The 20,572-nt window shown below is 33.4% G+C and overlaps 4 protein-coding genes across 4 annotated transcripts; 2 read left to right on the top strand and 2 right to left on the bottom strand.

Annotated features, from left to right (window-relative positions):
- The first annotated feature begins 1,101 nt into the window (after window positions 1–1,101).
- Window positions 1,102–5,382, top strand: LOC125071256 (septin-interacting protein 1). Its single transcript, XM_047681391.1, has 9 exons — window positions 1,102–1,340; window positions 1,571–1,717; window positions 1,890–2,092; window positions 2,713–2,832; window positions 2,939–3,108; window positions 3,245–3,632; window positions 3,706–4,339; window positions 4,504–4,667; window positions 4,963–5,382. The coding sequence occupies exons 1-9, from the start codon at window positions 1,235–1,237 to the stop codon at window positions 5,356–5,358; spliced, it is 2,328 nt and encodes a 775-aa protein (XP_047537347.1). The 5' UTR covers window positions 1,102–1,234; the 3' UTR covers window positions 5,359–5,382.
- Window positions 5,383–11,184: 5,802 nt separating this feature from the next.
- On the bottom strand, window positions 11,185–13,038 carry LOC125071292 (mitochondrial pyruvate carrier 2-like). Its single transcript, XM_047681470.1, has 3 exons — window positions 12,830–13,038; window positions 12,702–12,742; window positions 11,185–12,026 (listed from the first exon to the last, which is right to left on the bottom strand). Exons 1-3 carry the CDS (start codon window positions 12,912–12,914, stop codon window positions 11,799–11,801), a joined length of 354 nt encoding a protein of 117 aa, XP_047537426.1. The 5' UTR covers window positions 12,915–13,038; the 3' UTR covers window positions 11,185–11,798.
- A 443-nt stretch (window positions 13,039–13,481) lies between these two features.
- LOC125071465 lies at window positions 13,482–17,535 on the top strand. Its single transcript, XM_047681723.1, has one exon. It carries the CDS (start codon window positions 13,630–13,632, stop codon window positions 15,346–15,348), a length of 1,719 nt encoding a protein of 572 aa, XP_047537679.1. The 5' UTR covers window positions 13,482–13,629; the 3' UTR covers window positions 15,349–17,535.
- A 371-nt stretch (window positions 17,536–17,906) lies between these two features.
- LOC125071446 lies at window positions 17,907–20,204 on the bottom strand. The gene is made up of 5 exons (XM_047681697.1): window positions 19,998–20,204; window positions 19,629–19,691; window positions 18,947–19,045; window positions 18,605–18,694; window positions 17,907–18,180 (listed from the first exon to the last, which is right to left on the bottom strand). The coding sequence occupies exons 1-5, from the start codon at window positions 20,131–20,133 to the stop codon at window positions 18,092–18,094; spliced, it is 477 nt and encodes a 158-aa protein (XP_047537653.1). The 5' UTR covers window positions 20,134–20,204; the 3' UTR covers window positions 17,907–18,091.
- Window positions 20,205–20,572: the final 368 nt, after the last annotated feature.

Below are 20,572 nucleotides of genomic sequence, written 5' to 3'. Positions count from 1 at the left end.
GAACAAAACGATACATATTTAGGCTACAAACAAAAAAAGAAACCAAAATAAAAATAAACAACAATTTAATTATAGACTGTATAGTATATTAAAAACACAGCTCAATTCTAAAAACGTAATTAGAGCTGTCAACACATTTGCTATCGCTATATATATATAATAAAATAAAATCGGTACTTAAATGGTCCAAAAACGAAGCTTTTACAAGCTCTTTTGAATCGTCATTTAAATAACTATATTAAGTGAAGCTAACATCGGTTCGGAATGTAGATGTAGTTACTCTTTTTCAATATTTAAAATACAAAGTTATGTTAGTTAAATACAAGTATTAATAATATAGTAATCTTGTATTGATTTTTAATTAATTTATTTTTACAAATGATGTGAATTTATGATTCGGCAAAGTTTAAAATATCTGCGGATTTTTTTTATAGAAAAGGATATCTTGCCCAAAGAAGGAGTTATTGACTTTGCGGAGTCAGAAACTTTGCTTATAAGCTTATCCTTGCGTCTCGTATATATACCATGATTATCACTGATTCTTTCAAAGTGATCAATGTTACTGTGAATATACATATTATGTAAATATATTGTGATCCAACAGTGAGTATTCCTACTTTGTTAAAAACATCCCGAAGTCTCTATCTCATAGCTTATTAATAGACCGGCCTGCTCTCCTTTGTAAAGAAGATAAATGACTTATAGCTTATATAGTTATAGACTATGTTTCTCGACTATGAATTGTGGGTTTGGAGTGGTTAATATAACGCAGAATTACATTAATTATCTTTAATACAATGTTAATAATACCATAGTCTGTTATTCAATAGTGTCCTATCCTTCAGTATTAGGTTTCTTTGTCCAAAGTAACATCCATGGAACTGCTTTTATTTCAAAAATAAATCTTTTAAAACTTAACATTTGAATTTTGGTTGGGTTAGGTTAGTTTAATCGAAACTTAAAAGAAAATATGAAATTTTTGACATATTTATATTTTTGTAATTTCAGGAATCATACTTTGTCGATCCTTCCTTTAAACCCGAAACTCGGTGCAGCCCTTATCTTGACATTTGTCATTTGATATCTTGACAGATTGATTTTCATAACAAAAAATGAGGTTTATTGTTATTTGAAGCTGTTGTGTATTTTAAAATTATAAATGATACGGCTTTTTTACTTGTAGGTACATAAAATACCATTATTTAGACAATATTCTTATACATCAACGTTAAAAATGTCTGACGACGAAGTTATACGCTTTGAAATTACTGACTATGATTTGGATAATGAATTCAATCCTAACAGAAATCGAAGAGCTAAGAAAGAAAATCAGATATATGGTTCGTAACTAGTTAATTAATTAATTGTTTAATTATGAAACATGTAAGGTATATATTTTATATGGCTTTATTTAATCAAACATGTTATTTCACGCTCAAAACTTTATAGTTCGTCCTTTAGTTGTTATGTTAGTTTAGTTAGTATAATTACTATGTATATTACTATATGTATTTCATAACAGTTCTGATAAAAATAAAATATTGTGTAATTGATATTTCTTTGCTGGTAGGTATATGGGCAAAAGACAGTGATGAAGAAGATAATGAAGATAATATCAGACAGAGAAGTCGCAAGCCAAAAGACTTCTCGGCTCCTATTGGCTTTGTGGCAGGAGGCGTACATCAGGCCGGGAAGAAAAAGGAAGAGAAAAAAAAAGGTATCTGTAATGTGTAATTAATCTTTAAGAAACATCAAATCTATACTAATATAATTAATATGAAAGAAACTATCTGTTACCAATTTGCACTGACCCAATTTAGATGACCAATTTTGCACACCTAAAGCCACAGGTTCAGCTGGTATATCATATTATTTTTATTTGCTCACAGAATTATTAGAGAAGTCGGAAGCATCCACATCTCGACCCAAATTTGCAGACAGCTCAGATGAGGATGAACCAGCAAATCCAGACGAAAGAGAAACTGCAGGCATCCGTCGCACAGGGCAAGGTTTAAGAGGTGTCAATCTCGGAGGAAGTGTTGGAGCTTGGGAAAAGCATACCAAAGGAATTGGTGCTAAGCTTTTGTTACAGGTAATGTTTAAATGTGTATGCGATTAGGTTGTTCAGAAGTTTTTATTATGAACTATTTGTGGACTTTGTCAAACTTCTGCTAAACTGCTAAATTATGCACAGGTGATTGTCAATCTATCATGGACCTGTGCATAAATTAATAAAGTATGTGCCATCTACTTCATCATATTATCATTTTGAAGGGTCAGTGAGCCTGTGTTGCACAAGGCACAAGGGAGATTATATCTTAGTTCCTAATCTTGGTGGTGCCTTATAATAAACAGCTAACCATTCCTTACATCACAGGAATGGTTTACTTTTGTAGTGTATAACTCAAATCTTACTTACACTTAATTAAACTTTTAATTTTTATAAAATAATTTCATCCTGATTTCTATATAAATAAGAAAAATATTCATCACTGAACTTCACTGAATTCAGTGTTACCTGGCAATCTGTTCACATCCGGCTCAGAGGACCACATTTTCCTAAAAATACTGTATTCAATATTGAATTACTATAAAAATTAGTAGGTAGTGAAATTATTCTCATGACCAAATGAAACAGATTCCTAATATAGCTTCCTCAGTTGGGGTAGTCTTGTTTATAAAAGAACACTATTAATGGTTGTTCATTTGCAGATGGGCTACCAACCGGGAAGAGGTCTGGGTAAAGATCTACAGGGTATATCAGCGCCTGTAGAAGCTACTGTGAGAAAAGGAAGGGGCGCTATCGGAGCTTACGGACCTGAAAAGGCAGCTGTAAGTGAACTTATTCATAATATATTTTAAAACATTATAACTGATGAGCTGATTTTACTAGTTTGGGTTACTTTAATCATGGAGATAAATTTTATATTTCTTTCAGCAAAAAGCGAAAAAAGATGAGGAACGCCGTCAGAAAGAGAAAGAAAAAGAGGAAGAAGGCAGCAAGGAGAAGACTTGCAACTGGAAAAAATCTCACAAGGGTCGCTACTTCTACAGGGATGCGGCAGATGTGATACAAGAGGGTAAACCCACCATGCATACTATTAGCAGGTATTCACAATATTCTAAATAATAAAAATTACACTCATTTATCACATAGGAGCCGAGGGTCCTCACGGGGGTCTCACTGTAAATCGTGTGTTAAAATACGGGACCGGCACCGCTGAGTTATCCGTTTGTGTCTCAGCGACGAGCTGTCGCGCGTGCCGGTCATCGACCTGACGGGGCGCGAGAAGAAGGTGCTGAGCGGCTACCACGCGCTGCGGGCCGCCGCGCCGCGCTACGAGCACGAGCCGCGCCGCGCCTGCACGCGCTTCCAGGCGCCCGAGCTGTCGCACAACCTGCAGCTCATGGTGGACTGCTGCGAGCAGGACATCATCCGCAACGCGCGCGAGCTGCGCCAGGCCGAGGACGAGATCGTGGTGCTGGGCCGCGACCTCGAGGACCACGACGCCGAGCTGCGCGACGAGGACGCCGTCATCGACCGCGTGCAGGCCATCCTCGCGCGCGTCGAGCGGCTCGACCGGCCCGACGCCTCGCTGGACACCGCCCACGACGTGCTCTCGGATTTGAAGGTACGGGACCGCCGGCGAGATTCGGGCCCTCGGCCGACCGGTCGGCTACATCTCATCCCCCATCGTCCGACAGGAGTCGTTCCCGCTCGAGTACGAAGCGTTCGGGCTCGGGACCGTCGCCGGCAACATCGTCGGCCCGCTGCTCAGCGCGCTGCTGGCCAAGTGGGACCCGCTCGAGAGCCCCGACGGGCCCGTGGCCGCGGTCGCCCGCTGGCGGCCGCTGCTCGCGGGCGACGCGTACGACGCGCTGCTGGGGCAGCTGCTGCTGCCGCCGCTGGCGCGCGCGGCCGAGGCGTGGGAGCCGCGCGAGCCGGCACGCATGGTGGCGGCGCTGGAGGCGTGGCGCGGCGCGGGCCCCGCCTGGCTGCCGCGCGCGGTGGCGGCGCGCCACGTGGCGCCGCGCCTGCTGGGCGCCGTGCGCGCCTGGGACCCCACGCGCGACACGCTGCCCGTGCACCGCTGGGTGCTGCCGTGGCACGCGCTGGCGGGCGAGGCGCTGGCGGCGGCGGTGTACCCGCTCATCCGCTCGCGGCTGGCGGCGGCGCTGGCGGCGTGGCACCCGGCCGACGCGTCGGCGCGGCCGCTGCTGGCGGCGTGGCGCGACGCGTGGGGGCCGGCGCTGGTGCCGCTGCTGCACCACCACGTGCTGCCCAAGCTGGAGCACTGCCTGCGCGCCGCGCCCGTCGAGCTCGTCGGCCGCGAGAACGGTACTCGACCTACCTCGACGTAGTTGACTCGCAGGGGTCGATCCCTGGACCTTTTTTCTTTCTCGTTTGCATCGATGATTTCTATCGCAGACGCAAACACGATAACGGTGATGACACTTTCGGGTAATGTGAGTGCTAATCAATAATGGACGCACTCTTCGCAGCGGCGTGGCTGTGGTGCGTGCAGTGGCTGGAGCTGCTGGGCGCGCCCACGCTGGGCGCGCTGGCGGCGCGGGCGCTGCTGCCGCGCTGGCTGGGCGCGCTGGCGGCGTGGCTCAACTCGGCGCCGCCGCACGCTACCGTGCTCGCCTCCTACTCCGCCTTCCGCGTGAGTCCGACGATTGTTTCGACATATCTATATAAATATAAGCGAATACCACTAACCCATCACGATATCACCGAAGCTGTACTGTAGGTCCTATTGAATTTAAATTTAACTTGGTCACTCCTTTACTGACATAGACGCTCACTAAGTAATTATTTTTGTAAATTTCAACTTCAAGTGTGGAAATGGGATGGGTAGCTTTGTACGAATTTAATCTGAAATCAGGAAGGACAGCCAGTAATATAATTATGAATATAATGTGCACGCTAGTATTAATTTAACATTTTTATCATTACAGAAAATGTTCCCGGAAGAAGTTCTCAAAGAGCCCGTGGTACGTGACGCGTTCAGGAAAGCCCTGGATATGATGAACCGAAGCACTGATATCGATTCCATCGAGCCACCCCCTCCACCTCGCTTCACCCCCTCTGACTCTAAGGACACCTCCAAAATTGACATACTGGCATCAGTGGCTCAGCAGAAGAGCTTCTCCGAGCTTCTAGAATCTAGATGTATTGAAAAGGGGATAACATTCGTCCCCATCGCAGGAAAACTAAGGGAGGGAAGGCCCCTGTACAAGATTGGGGAGTTACAGTGTTATGTTATACGCAATGTGATAATGTATTCCAATGATGGGGGCAGGACGTTCGCCCCTATAGGTCTGGACAGGTTGCTGAGTTTAGTGGAAGAGTGAAATTAATAAATTATTAAAACATTAATTAAATTAACTGTTTCATTTACCATTACTAGGTCTTCCTTAATTGCATCGGAAGGAGGACAGACAAACGAACATGTAAATGATAAGTTAACACTACTCATAGACATTTTCAATGAGCCATTCAACTGGTTATATTTACGTTAAAAATAACAGGCTAACCTAACCAGCGGCATGAATGACATCCAAGCAAGCAAATATATCTTTAAAAGAATAACGTTAATTAACGTAGAACATAATTAATTGGTTAAAAGATAATTATTTACTACCTGATGTGTTCAGTAGTTTTCATATACAGAAGAATACTCTATAATCTATAATAACATTGTATATTCCAACCCGAAGAGGACAAAAGTTAAATAAACAAGATTTGACATTGAATTGACGCGTTGTCATTGGTCTCTACCAATCCTAAATAATCTATGATAATCACTGGATTTGCGAAAAAAAGGCGTTTTGAACGACGAAAACGTTAACGGAACTTTGAAAGTAAAATTAAACTGGATATAAGTACTTTAGGGGAATAGAATATAGATATTAGCAAATCACGTGGCACACGTAAATCTACGGTTTGTGAATTTTTATTCCTTTTTCGATTTGAATAGACTTATCTATTAATATATATTTTAACTTTGCCGTTTCATAAATTCAAATCATTTGAAAAAAAAAATACATTGATAGGAAGGCATATTATTCAATACAAGGTTATACAGATGATAAAAACCGTGGAGTTAATACTTTTGACTTCCAGTCAAGATATATTACATACATATAAAATTGTATTTAACTGACATGACTGTATTTTTAAATGTTCAAAAAGATTAACTACTGAGTTTCTTGCCGGTTCTTCTCGGTAGAATCTACATTCCGAACCGGTGGTAGCTTCACTTAATAGTGTTTTAAAAGTGCTTGTTAAAGCGTACTTGAAAAAAGTATATTTTGATTTTGAATAGCGTAGCGTAAACGTAATAGATTATGCGACGATAGCTAAAAATCGCTTATGGTCTCATTTTGAAGAGCTCCATCCGTAGATGTGCAGAAAAATAAAGAGGATTCTTGATTGCAATTTACTTAATTGTTCCAATTTAAAAAATAATGAATTTTAGAGAGCGGAAAAAACTTACTGGCCGGTTAGAGAATAAGAAAAAAAAAATTAGAAACATAAACAAAATTAAAGTAAATTGCTATCGACATACTAACTTATCTTATACTATTTGACATTGAAAATTCATTTAAAAAAAGTTTCATCATTTCGGCGCCAAATGTAGACGAGTGACTTGCAGTTTACAATGAAATTAAATCAAAATAAAACCAGTCATAGGTTTCGAAATTCCTAAAAAATATATTTAATAAATGCGAAGTTTCGCGGGCGACCCACTCTAAATAATTACTTTTGGTGCACTGTCAAATTTTAGTCCAATAGACAATTATTACTTTTTAACTAATTAGACATTCCTACCAGTAATTAAATCAACGAGACGGAAAAATAAATGGAGTACGTATGTACGATCATCACTCCAATCCGTCACATCAAATCTATAAAATATTTGTCTTGTAACGATTATCAGTACAAGTATAAATCAAACGGAAAAACTTATCTTAACTGATTCAAGTCTACATTACTTTTATTTGGGTTTTACGTCGATTATAAGATAGTAGTCTAAATATTATTATTTAACGTTTATCTCAGAAAAATCGAGAATTATCCAGAGATAACTGGACTAGACGAGTAAATCACAATTTACGAGAGTTAGGTATAGATAACGATCTGTGTCAACTTATATTACATTTATGTACTTTACTCATATAAAACTTTATAGTATCATATAATGGTTTTAGTTATAAAGAAAAAACAGTTTTATCGGTAATACCTAAAAAAAATTATTTTGATATGATTATTCTACTGGTAAACAAATACTTTATTTAAATGGTGTAGTGTTGTCTATCTATAAATACTCAATATACGTACCAATGTATTTATTACTATATGAGAATCCGGCATAGATTCTAATGGTACACCTAATCATCCCTATATATTATAAAAAAAGTTTAAAAGTTTTAGTTTAGTTGAACGATAAATAATTATAGTAGTATTTATATATACGGTCATTTCTAAAGGGAGAAACTTATCTTTTCTTGAAGTATAAGAAAAGTATCTATTTGTAAAGATTTCAAAATGCACTTTTCGAATTTTTATTATGCTGCTATTGGTATCATTCGAAAATACCTCCTGGAATATTGTAAATATAATTAATTGTAAATGGTAGGTAAGCTAGGCGCAGGCAAACAAATGAAACAATATTTCTATTAAAAAGTTAACATTTTATTAAAAGGGTTACATCGTATAATATTATAATAACATCTTCATGAGTAACAGATAACTGCAAATACAAACTGCAAACTGATAATTATATTTAAAAATAATTAGAAAAACCTTATCTGTTTCTAAATATAGTTTATATTAATAAAAATGCATGGTATTATCTATTGGTTAATCGTGAAGCAATTAATAAATGTCTACAAGATTTAAAATTCTGTAATTTCCTATTTTTGTACAGTGTATTTTATTTTCGTCTCTTCCAGATCTAATCACGTTTTTAACCCATATCACAAAAATACTATTTCGGTAGAGTCTATTTTAATTACAATAAGTAGATACATTTAATTTGAGCATGGATTTATTTATATGTAAAGATAACACCAAAATAATAACTTTTATATAAATGCAATAACGTAACAGTTAAGTTTTTAAATGTAACATAAAAATGTAGTTTAAGTTTAGATCAATTTGAAATGTAATTAAATATACAATTTTTACTACAAACAAAGAATTTAAACACATAAAGATATATTCGATATATTTTTTTTTTTAATATATATTAATAATTAAATATTCGATTCAGTTTTTCGAAATAGTGGAATTAAAATATTCGAGAAAGTAAAATAGTGTTACTAGATAAAAAAATTACACAAAATTAGAAACACGAAATAAACAATATATATGAGTATCTATTAAAAATATAACAATATCGAATCAACACTGGTGACTTTTTGGGATTAATCCTTATTAATTATTATAATATTATTTGTAAAAAAAAAAACAATTTAGATAAGAATTATTAACAACAATTTAACGTAAATATTTGGCACAATTATGACTTTGAATGGCAAGCATGTTAGTTTTTAGTATTATATAAGGTACTTATTGTTACAATTTACTTTTAGACTAGTATATTTAATATTTGTACTATAGTTAATGTAATTACTGAGCTTAATATAATACATTGATATTTTATTAATTTATTTTTATATGTTGATTTTGTTTTAGCTTTAGTATTTTAATACTTACAAAAAATATACTGGATATTGAAATGCAGATGCTTATTGCTTAATACTATGTATTGTATATGTGATGCGTTTCAGTATTGCATTGAATTTATTTCTTACGTAGAAAGATTACTACGAATATTCTAATACAAATACCATGAATCTCAGTATAAAGATATTGAGTATATATTAGTGCGAATAATAATGTGTAAACTTAACATGTAAAACTATATTTGATTATTTGTTGAAAGTTTTGGATTTATGTAGGTACGGCATAACTACAATTTAAGCCAGCGTCGTTTTTGAAGTATGTATTAAATTTAAGTGGATTTTACGCGACGCTGAAAGTTATAGGCCCTGAAGACTTGAACACCGTTCGCCAAACCAAGGGCGAAATTACATAGAGACAAAGAATAATTTATCGGACGAATGACAAGACAGTAACGGGTCCAGATCAATCCAGTGGCAGCCAGCGTAGCAGATTGGGTCGGCGACACTTTCTCAAGAGGACGCCTAAATTCATCAATTGACGCCATAACTAGAGCCTGTAATCATTGTTCCAAGATATAATATTTATTTTTGCGCCTTTGTGTGAATAATATTATCCGATAAACATAGATTAATTTTAAATATTTATTAAATAAATAAAATATTTACAACTCTTACAGCATAACGTGTCTTTAGCTGTACTAGTAATCCTACTTTACCTATATCCTACATTATAAAAATGTATCATCGCTTTCAACAAAAATACTGCTATCAGCCATCTTTCAATTTCTGACGCTTTATCCATATCGAGGGCAATAGAATGTTCCCCAAACAAAATATTGCAGATTTTATTAAGCTTAGAGTAGGTGATACTAATTGTTCTGATTTCCCTGTCCTTAAATAGCCCCCCCCTCACCTAGTCCAGGCGAGGTAGACTCTTACATGTAACAAACATAGTAAAAACTCGAGTTTTGTTTTAATTAAATATTTACAAAACGTTTACATAATTATTCTCACGTGTAATGCTAGATATTAATAAAAATTGCAAAATCAATTCCCTACTGGCTAGTCTATACGTTAAAACTCTGTTAGAGATACGAGAGCGTATTTATAGGCTGGAAAGGTCTTAGGTCCACAGTTGGCAACGCACACTCAATGTCAAGAGCTCGACCAGTGAAACTTCAGTGTCAATGTCTAGAGGTTATTCCAAATATCATCTGTCTTGTCTTGGCCTTTTTTGCTAGGTGTTATGGAGTTTTACATGCTACTAAAATATAATAAAAAAAAATACCCCGCGGCTTTGCACGCGCTAAGGTTAGAGAAACTTACCTCGTTTATTGCTCGTCGACATTAGGGTATTTTCGGTAAAAGTTAAAATATATGTAGAACTATACTTAAATATTTGCGATAATAATTTAAAAGCGAATTATTATTATATTGAAATTAAAAATCGTTAGTCTGTATATCACGTGACCTAAAACACGAGCCACCATAGTGAGGCGTCAGAGAGGCAAAAACTGACATTTTAATATCATCTGGTACTTTGATAAACAACTTATCTGAACTTTTACTGCTAGTATTTGGACATTACACTTAAACGTTAGTGTTTGTAATTCATTATTTTCCCAATAAACACCAAATATTTATAGCTGTTAACATTGAATTAGTACCAGTCATAGATACACAACTGTTGTTTTTATCAATGTGACGTCACCGAAATGATTGACAGCGTTTTCGCGGGAATAAAAACGGTTTAAAATTTAATTTAATTTTATGGCAAGAAAACTTGTTTATTTTGCCGAAGTATATTTTTTGTGACTATTTATTAGGAAAATCAACATTTTGAAGTACTTTTTCACAGATAGTAAAATACCCGACTGTTCAATCTTATATATGCCTAAATAAAAACTTTTCATTACCAAAAATCAAATAATGTGTTGGAAAAAGTATAAAAACGGTTCACAGGGACAAAGACACATATTTTGAGAAATTCCCAATAAATATTGCATGTAATGCTAAGCCCCAATTTTTTTTGACGTTTACTCATATACAAACAAATTCATAATTATTGAAGTAGAATTGAAGAATGGAAAAATGTAAAGAAAAGAAATGCATGAAATGTAAAAATATATTTATCTAATAGAAAAAAGGCCATTACAAAAATAGTCAATATAATTTTCGAAAACGATAATTTAATATAACATGTTTTACATAACAAAACTGTATCGTGTAACTGGAAGCCTTTTTCAAACGATTAAATCGTTAAGAATTTAAAAACCTAATTTTATAATAAATATATACGGGCAAAGATTCAAAAGAAACTGTCTATTATATTTTTGTAATTGATTTGTATTAAGTAGAAAGTTTCCAATTCAATTACGAACTCGTAATTTTATCGTCGCAAAATTATCCAATTTTTAAAGCTGTAATCATGTTATAGCTTTAAAAATTTGATCTGATATTTTTCTTATTTATATTTAACTAAATACAAAATATTCATCGGCTTTTGGACGTCACTAGTTACAGTTTTATGCTATTATAACTTTATTTTACATGCAATATTCTATATTAAATTGCATAAAAAATAATTACTTACGTTAAAGTAGTTGTTGTTTAACATTTTAAAGAACGGACTGTCGCAGTTTTTCTGTGACGTCATAGACAGTTTAAATAAAAGGGAAACTTTATATTCATTACAATCTAATTTAAGGTACTTTGTAAGTTTGTTCTCACCGCCATATGGCTCCTTGAAATATATTACACGTATTTTTATTTATCACAGTTGAATACGCATATATTTTATTTGTTTACTTACAAGATCAATTATTAAGTTTAACCAAGCTAAAAAGGCAGGATTTCAATATACTTTAGAAAAAAAAAATTACTTTATAATGCCAATACTAATCGTCATACTTACATAATAATACAGAAAGAAATTACGATACCCAGCTTCAAGTATTACATATAAATAAACCCTTTGTATAAATTATAAAAATAAATAACTTATTTACCCAGTGAGATTATTTCTCTAATTTCCTAATTGCTCTAACTAACAATGTCATTTTTGTAGAGGTACTACAGTAATAGTTGATAATCATTGCTGTCTATTCTTTCTTTTTAAGATTTTGTTGATGTTTGATAGCTCTGCCTATTTGATACAAGTTTGTAATAGCGACAAAAACATTAACAGCAAAAAGACTGTAGTTCTTTGGTATAATGACAAGAGAATAACGAGACCAGATGAGACCCGTTGCCGCAAGTGACACAGATTGTGGCAACGACAAAGATTCCACAGGCCGATTCAAGTCACCCAACCCAGCCATCACCAAGCCCTGAAATGATATTATGATGTAACATTCAAATCGCAGACATGAAATGAGAAACATGAATTACATACAATTTCCATATTTTTTATTATTAAGTTTATTGTTTAACCAGCATCGGATAATTAATCTTTTTTCATTTAAATATATTATATGTGGAATAATCTCTTAAGTCAACTAATATTCAAATGACCTATATGAATTTTCATCCACTTTTGTCATAGATCCCACATTAGAGAAAATATTACTGTCTCTCTCTGCTATGGTCTTGTGGCATGCCATATGCCATGCCAGACTTTAGTTTTGAGATTATTCTTCAGCATTACTCTTAAAAGATTAATACTTAATTAGAGCATAAGTTTATATATAAATAATGAAACATTCCCATGTAAAATGAAATGACCCTTTTCCAAAACCATTGTAATATATAAAAATATAAATATATAATATATGACGTCATCACAGATTCTTTTGATTAAAATTTAATTAACATTCTATTTTTTCATTCGCTTTGTTTTGAAAATCATTGATTCATGCTTGTAATATTAATATTAAAAATGTTTGAAGGATAACGGATGATTAATGCTTTAAAATAAAAGCATTTTTTACGTTTTCGATTTATTTAGCTTAATAGAACGGAATAGGGACACGGTAAAAGGCTGACCTTGAAAATCGAATACTTACCCATTTAAATGCTGGAGCCCAGAAGAAAATAGTTTTTGGACCTAAAAGGAAATAACTCATTTGAATTAATTTAAAAGTCACTTGCGTAATAGTTTCTGTAATCAATTTAAATAATTAATAATACTTACCAGCTTCATGTTCCCATAGAGGACGCAATTTGGTTGGTACAAATTTATCAGCAACTTTAACAACAGCTCTGTATACGCCTGCCATTTTACGATTTTAATAGTTATTTTTTTAAATATAAATTATTTTCTATAATAACGACAGACTGTACATGACCACTTGAATCGGCCGTGATAAGACCTTGAGCTAAAGTTGACACCCAATGTGATAATGATAAGACGTCTTTTGACGTTTAATATTCAGATAATACGGTCCACAGAGTACATATAACAAACATAGCCACTATGTGTATTGTTTGGCATAATTACGTATTTTAATTATTACGAGTTACGGTAAGACGTAATATATATTGAGATTACAACAATTGAAATTAATTTAGTTTTCTGTTTCCATTTTATCTAATTATTTTTAATAGAATTTAATGAATAAATTAAATAAATAGTTGTTAGAAATATCATTTGGAATTGAAACAGGTGGTGACAAAATAGTAAAATAAAATTATATTTAAAATTAAATGTTAAGTAATAATTGACATTATTTTATTATTATTTATTATTTGAAATAGTGACTACTTCAATTGAAATTCCTATGTTATATTGAGAAATTTGAATTTGAAATTTTGAACGCATCTTATATTAGAAACATGGGTGCGGGCCTAAGCGTGAGAATGTGTCAGTGTTGAACTATTTAATAATTTTCTTTGTTTATTTTACTTTATGTTATATTCTTTGCTATTTCTTCAATGATTTAACACTTAATTTAACGGACTTATGTTCTCTGTTTTGTTCTTAATCCTTTGAATATGGGTACGAGCACAATGGGTAGCGATTTACATTCCGATAAGCAGGACAAACTGTTAAAACTACAGGCTCGAAAAAAAGAACTGGAGCTTATGTTAGCTTCCAAAAATGAGGAGCTTTACAAGTTGTGTGTGCAAGAAGTACAGTTGACGGGTGTTATGCCCCTAGAAGCGCCTCTGAGTCCAGAAGTTCCACAAAGGGAAAGATTAGGTAGTGTACGAAGTGTCGATAGGTCCACAGATGGGACGGATGTACAAGATGGCTCTGATAACTCTTCGAGACGTCTTAGAGCTGTATCTGATCGCATACATGATTCCGATCCGAATCTGCGAAAGAACCTTACCCACAGACTATCAACACCTTCGATATCAGGTATTTCGTCAAAAAGTGCTCATTCTAGGCATGTCCGCAGACCTGAGACCAGTTGCTCAAACTTCTTTCCATCGCCACCCCAAGAACGAAATCCAGAAACATTTTCAATACACACCTCTCATACTTATCCTGCTTTAGCTGGCCGTCACGATTCTGTTCCACATGATAATCTGCACAGTGAACTTCAACAAGGTCCTGTATATCGCCATCATACTTTAACAACTGAATACACAAATAAGATCTATTATAATAATGCAGCAGAAGCAAATAATGTGTCACGCTTGAGAGAGACTCATTTCAGCTCCAGTCACCCTGATATAACAACTAATTACACCCATGGGTCTGTCGCACCACAGCCTGTGCCCGCACACAATGGAATGCGCAACACTCCACTCCTATATCAATATGCATCACATTTAAAATCACAGAATCAACATCTTGGAGTTTTAAACCACCACCATATTATGCAAATGCAATCCAAAAGGAGAACAGATGGTGTTCGAAGAAATACTTTGCAGCGTACACAGACATACCATCTCACATCGCACAGTGACTATAATCATCACTTAGAAAACATGACTGATGCATACAGACAACCTGCACCAGCTTATCAACATAGATCACAACCCGACATACAAGATCAGCCAATCGAAAGAAGACAGAATCCAATAGAAAGAACTATTCCTGTTCCAAACACTTTGCCTCTACGTGAACGTAATATGGTTAGAAATCCACTACATTTGCAGCTGCAAGTTTCCACCGATGATTATATAATTGATGATAGACGACATTATCCTGATGCTTTAAGTCCTGTCAGCCAAATGTCGGGATATTCACAGAGTAATTTCGACTCTGTAAGTATGAATAAATTTTCACCTACTTTATCGCAAGACATGAAAGTAAAAGAAAAACATTGGTATGAAACATCACTAGACTCACCAACAAAAAGTGAGGTGCCTGTATTAAAGAAAAGTGCCAGCTTGAAGCGGACACCCAGTATAGGTAACTCACAAACATATGAAATAATGATTTCATCTGGTCGTCATTCGGCTATGCAGAGCCCCAACCATTTACCTCATAGTCCCCCTGTATTATCTCCAAGTGCAGTGTCACTCGAGTCTCCTAAAAACATGACAGTTATTGAACAAGGTAAATGTATACCATACAGAGAAGAAACTAAACCATTTGAGATGTCAGACTTTTATAAATATTCAACAAAATTCAGGCAGAGTAATGTTCAAAAAGCACCTATGCCAAATCCTGCCCATAATGCCAGTACAATGTACAATAAACTGCCAATGGAGCTACCACAGTTTAGCCAGGATCATTGGCATGGACATGGCAACTGATAATCTTCATTTGTAAGTAAAAATATTTGTTTTAATATTAGATAGCTTACCTTTATGGTAAATCAATGGCAGCTTAAAGTTTATTGAATTATTTTAATTTATACTTGAAGTTAAGTTAGTTTTAGTTGTAGGTACTTAAATATAAAATTATAAACAAGATCTCTAGTTTAATTTAGTTTTGTAAATATTTTGATTGACTACTACGTATTTTGGTATTTTACATACATCATTACAAAGTTAAGTTTTATAAATAAATTCACTGTTTAAAAATACATGCCATAAAAATTAGGGAGTCATTGTATAAAATCGTCAGAAGATGTGCGACTGTGATAGTTTTATGCAAACAATAAATATTCAAGTAGATGTATGTCCAATAACATAAAAACTGTTATTGGACATACATCTACTTGACATAATATGTACTGTGCATACCTTGTAAGTTAGTTAAAAAATTCAAACAGGGTGCCAACTTTTTATAATCAAAAATATTAAAATTCTTGTGCCTATTAATTACAAATTATAATAGTGAAGCTTTGAAAAGGTATGAAAATAATACTAGAAATCTTATTTCACAGCTAGTTAAACTTGATACGATTTATTTAAAGTATAGCCTTGCCTCTATTACCACCAGAATTTCTTGTTTTAAGAAACCAAGAATATGATGTTCCTGGAAAATAAATATATAGATGTCTGCGACATTCTTAAATAAGTAATGAGGAATATGAAGAAAACATTGAATACTTATTTTGTTATGCATGACATATCATTGGTCAATTATAAATAAGATATATACATAGAACTTAAAAATATTACGTCCATGACAGATATTGTAAAAAAACTTTATATAGATTTAATGTGTAAGATAAATACTAATTGAATTCAATGTAAATTGAAATTTGTCATTTTGATTATGAGTATTTTGAAATTGACAACAGTATCCATATATTTTGATTTCAGTTTTAGACTATGTTCTAGGTGTTGGTGTGTCCCTAAAACTATAGTTAAATACCATAACAATTCCTGCAGGTTCAAATAACCATGACTGCTCAAGATATGTACAATTTAATTATATGATTATATTCATTTTATACATGACATTCATAAAAGTACATAGAGGATCGTTAAAATTTAATTTATTATAATTACTTTATTTAATTGGGTCAATATCAATTGTTTTTACTAGTGATGGGCCGAATATGGGTTTTACCGATACGAATAATCAGCATATATTTTACCGAATTGAATGTTATCGTTTACAATTTAATTTTAATTAAAAACATATATGTTTATCGTATTATGTTTTATTTATATAATAAAACTGAGTAGAAAATGCCTCGACAAAAATGTGAAGACTTACAATGGTATTTAAATATACTAATAATTATTAAATAATCGTAATAAAATGATGAGTAGGATGTTTACGTTAAGAAGTCATGATGTGAATTTTTAATTTATTAAGCATCGTCATGTGGTATAGCAATTTAAAAACGAAAAATTGAATGAATAAATGTGTTTGAAGATTTAATTATGTTTAAATCTCAAATAATATGTGTGATTTGTGTGAAATACACGACATGTAATTTCTAGTAGCAGTACGTCAAATGTTTCTTCATGTTTGATTTATAATTAATTATATGTATTTTCATGAAGTACGTAAATTATTTAAATTTAATACATTTATATCATGGAGCAAATATTTGAATGCAAGTGTATTTGGCAGGATATTAGCCGAATTAAAGCCGAATACGAGCAACAAGCATGCCGAAAACAAACCATAAAACGAATATTCGGTCGATACCTAGTTTTTAATTTAGCAAATGTATATATTATAAGATATTTTTGACAGTTCCATTAGTTGTTGTCAAATATTTATGGAAAGTGATTAATGTCTAATTATTAAATTATATCAAACCAGCCTTATATTGTTGTACTTGCCAAGCAATTTAAGCTAATGACATTGCCTTTAACTGTCGTCCATTGATTTTTAATTAAGCGGTGAGGAATACATACTGTGTGATTGTATATAAAGTACGTTATAATTAATTATTGTAGTAGATTGTCTTTATAATCAATAATACAATTTTGAATTGTAATTGTAGCAAAATTTCGATGAAATGATATTTTTGTAACTTGTTTATGATTAGTTAATTGTGCAAATGCACAGTTTTATTTAATAAAGCTTTACATATATAATTTCGTTTAATTTTTATTAAGCCAGGTACACACTTAAGGCTAATCATAATTTTTTAGTTTAATTGCTCGTCGATGGCAAAAATGATTGAACATTAAAAAGGAACTACTGATTATTTTTATGTATTTAATCTAAGCAATTTAATGTAAAAAATAAATCGTCTCTTAATTGAAGTTAATTTTTGATAGAAGCTACTCCAAATCGATAGTACCTTTGCATTGTAAAAAGACGATTCAAAAGAACGTGTTAATTACCTAAATTATGAATTGAATTTCACTACAGATATATTTTAAGCGTATTGCTTTGCTCACATTAATAAATAAATTTAATTTGGTATGTTGTTACAATGAAACAAAACCTGTATTATGCCAATTTTTTTATATAATTCGTTTCCATACAAACAGTGCCAAGGTCACACAGCTCAGAATAAACAAAACGGAAATATGTATCTATATGAATGAAAAATAATTGTAGTAATCATTAATGAGCAGTAAAAATAAAGCCTGATGAAAAAGTATGTACTAATTTTGTAACATCGATCAGAAAGACAAATTAATGATGTCTATTTTTATACAGTCTTGCCAGTAATTCGTTGGCAATTCCAAGTTCATCTAATTGATTGTTGCGATGTCCATTGCTTCCTACAAAATAAATTAAATGTAAAAATTTAATCAATAATTTACTAAATTATGTAAATAAAATAAATATATAGTTATGAAAATAAATTATATTATTGTCATCGGTAAAATATTGTTGTAACAATTTCAAATATAATTTTCTAGTAAATAATCATTTCAAAAATCTACAATTTACAGAGCACTAAATTTGGATTATTACTCTTTTTTGTAATTAATAGAAAAAAAAAATTGTAAATTAGCTTTTCTATACAGTTCTAGATCCAATTCTAAGACTAGAATCAGATCCCGCTTATTCTAAAAATGCAGGACCATCGGAACTTAATCAACGTGTAAAACTTCAATTCCATAGGATAAGAGGAAGCATTTTCACCTTGCAAAATTTGATCTTAACAAACGCTACAAGTTAAATAAAAGCTAGTAAAAGTACCTGAACTTCCTAGCCAGCCATTATCGCATCCTTCTCCAATGCATCGTTTGCCAGGGTTGAAACCTCCATTTATATAGTCATCATCGCGACCTAATACCAAAATACTATTTACATAAAATATATTCGATAGGAAATTAATAAATTAAGTGCCCTATATTAAATTATCAGGGCACATACCACAGAATTTAAAATAAGCGCTGCAAGAAAATTAGCATTTTTCGTTGACGGGGTGACTTTATTATTTCTTACAAGGCCAACATTTTTTGGCGGTTCTGACCTGAGTCATTTTCGTCAAGGCTATCCAGAGTTTTTTAAAGAATTGTCCTATTATAATAGACTAACCTGAGCCGGGAAGTTGTCCGTTCGTGCACCCTTCGTCCCACATGTTGATGCACCGCTTACCGGGGTTAAAACCACCATTTATGTAATCGTCATCGCGACCTAAGTAAAGAAACTTTAATATAATAGATAATATAGCAAAATTTACTAGAACCGGTCCTGGCCTGTGGAGACATGGACCAATGTAATAAATAACGTGCAAAGTTTTGCATGTACAACTCCAGCAAGTATAATTCATTTTAAACGAACTGATTAGTAGTGTAAGCTCATTTAAGTGTTTCATTATCTGCTAAGCCGTTCGTAACGTGATGGTAGTTAGTAGTAGGAGTTTGTGTAAGCTTGTCTGGCTCGCTGGCACCTACATTCTCACACTCATCATTGCAGAACTAGGTATTAAACTTTTGATGGGTGAGTGAACTAGGGTGACTATAGGCGCAAGCTCCCAAGGTTGGTTACGCATTGTCGATGTAAGGAAATGGTTAATATTTCTTACAGTGCCAATGTCCATGGTATGTGGTGACCACATACCATCAGGTGACCCATTTAAATGTCCGCCTACCAATACCATAAAACTTTAAAATGTTAAGTATTTTACTACGATTTATTTGAGAGTAATAGATTTCAGATTTTTAGCTAAGGTATTATATATTTATTTGTGCACACTAGAAATTACTAATATGTATACCTGATCCAGGAAGCTGACCGTTGATACAGCCTTCATCCCACATGTTAACACACCGACTGGCAGCTAAAAGGCATACATTATTAATTATAAAACATAGTTTGCTTTAAGATATTACGTACACACTATCATACTTGAGGAATATTTTACGATTTTAATTTGAAAATATAAGTGGATTTATTTATTAAATAATATTTAACTAGAAATACTATTTTATACACACATAAACAACAACACACAGACAACATATTTTATAAAAAAGAATAAATATATTAATTATTTACTACAAGACTTCGTTTCAATCGAAAATTAAACATTTGTCTATAGCTGTCTAAAAGTCTAACTTTTAAAACAACACATTTAGAGTCTTACCAGCAACACGAGGTCTTCCATACGAAATTTTAAAGTTAATTAAAATAACAAATACATATAAAAATAAAACTTTCATTTTGTTTTGTGAATGGATTGGAGCTCCTATGGATAACGCAAGATTATTTGATTCATTCATTATTAATTTCAGAGCTTTTATACTAGTATCAAATACAATTATTTTAATTTAGCTCTATTGTAGTACTTGGTATCAATGACCACTTGAGATAAATTGATTCATGATCCAGATTAATTAACTTATTTTTATGAAAAAAAAAACTATTAGCATATTATTTCATTATCTGTTATATATACACTGATAAATATGAGGGTATTAAAGGATTAATGAATTATTTTTCCTCAGCGTGATATTAATATCATTACAGTAATATATGCATAACGAAAAGATACGTATTTTTTTAACTATAATTAGAGTAGTTTGGAAACGATGTCATTCTGATTTACATTGGATGATTTGCTGATTAAATACATATAACGATATAAATAATAGTGAATTACAGCGAAATATCGATTAACATTGGACATACCTAGTAATCATAGACCATAGAGAGACACTA

The sequence above is a fragment of the Vanessa atalanta genome, chromosome 19 (assembly GCF_905147765.1).
Source record: "Vanessa atalanta chromosome 19, ilVanAtal1.2, whole genome shotgun sequence".
Classification (NCBI taxonomy): Eukaryota; Metazoa; Arthropoda; class Insecta; order Lepidoptera; family Nymphalidae; genus Vanessa; species Vanessa atalanta.
The sequence above is the reverse complement of the archived record's forward strand: the minus strand, read 5'-3'. Positions and strand labels throughout refer to the sequence as shown.

Bases quoted from the DNA above. Each gene is read 5' to 3' on its own strand.
- LOC125071256 (XM_047681391.1), top strand. From the start codon at position 1,235: ATGTCTGACGACGAAGTTATACGCTTTGAAATTACTGACTATGATTTG. The intron at 1,341-1,570 runs GTTCGTAACTAG...CTTTGCTGGTAG, and splicing joins GAAAGAAAATCAGATATATG to GTATATGGGCAAAAGACAGT. The intron at 2,833-2,938 runs GTAAGTGAACTT...TATTTCTTTCAG, and splicing joins ACGGACCTGAAAAGGCAGCT to CAAAAAGCGAAAAAAGATGA.
- LOC125071292 (XM_047681470.1), bottom strand. From the start codon at position 12,914: ATGGCAGGCGTATACAGAGCTGTTGTTAAAGTTGCTGATAAATTTGTA. The intron at 12,743-12,829 runs GTAAGTATTATT...ATTTCCTTTTAG, and splicing joins TCTATGGGAACATGAAGCTG to GTCCAAAAACTATTTTCTTC. The intron at 12,027-12,701 runs GTAAGTATTCGA...ATATCATTTCAG, and splicing joins GGGCTCCAGCATTTAAATGG to GGCTTGGTGATGGCTGGGTT.
- LOC125071465 (XM_047681723.1), top strand. From the start codon at position 13,630: ATGGGTACGAGCACAATGGGTAGCGATTTACATTCCGATAAGCAGGAC.
- LOC125071446 (XM_047681697.1), bottom strand. From the start codon at position 20,133: ATGAATGAATCAAATAATCTTGCGTTATCCATAGGAGCTCCAATCCAT. The intron at 19,692-19,997 runs GTAAGACTCTAA...TATGCCTTTTAG, and splicing joins TGGAAGACCTCGTGTTGCTG to CTGCCAGTCGGTGTGTTAAC. The intron at 18,695-18,946 runs GTTAGTCTATTA...TTTTGGTATTAG, and splicing joins CGGACAACTTCCCGGCTCAG to GTCGCGATGATGACTATATA.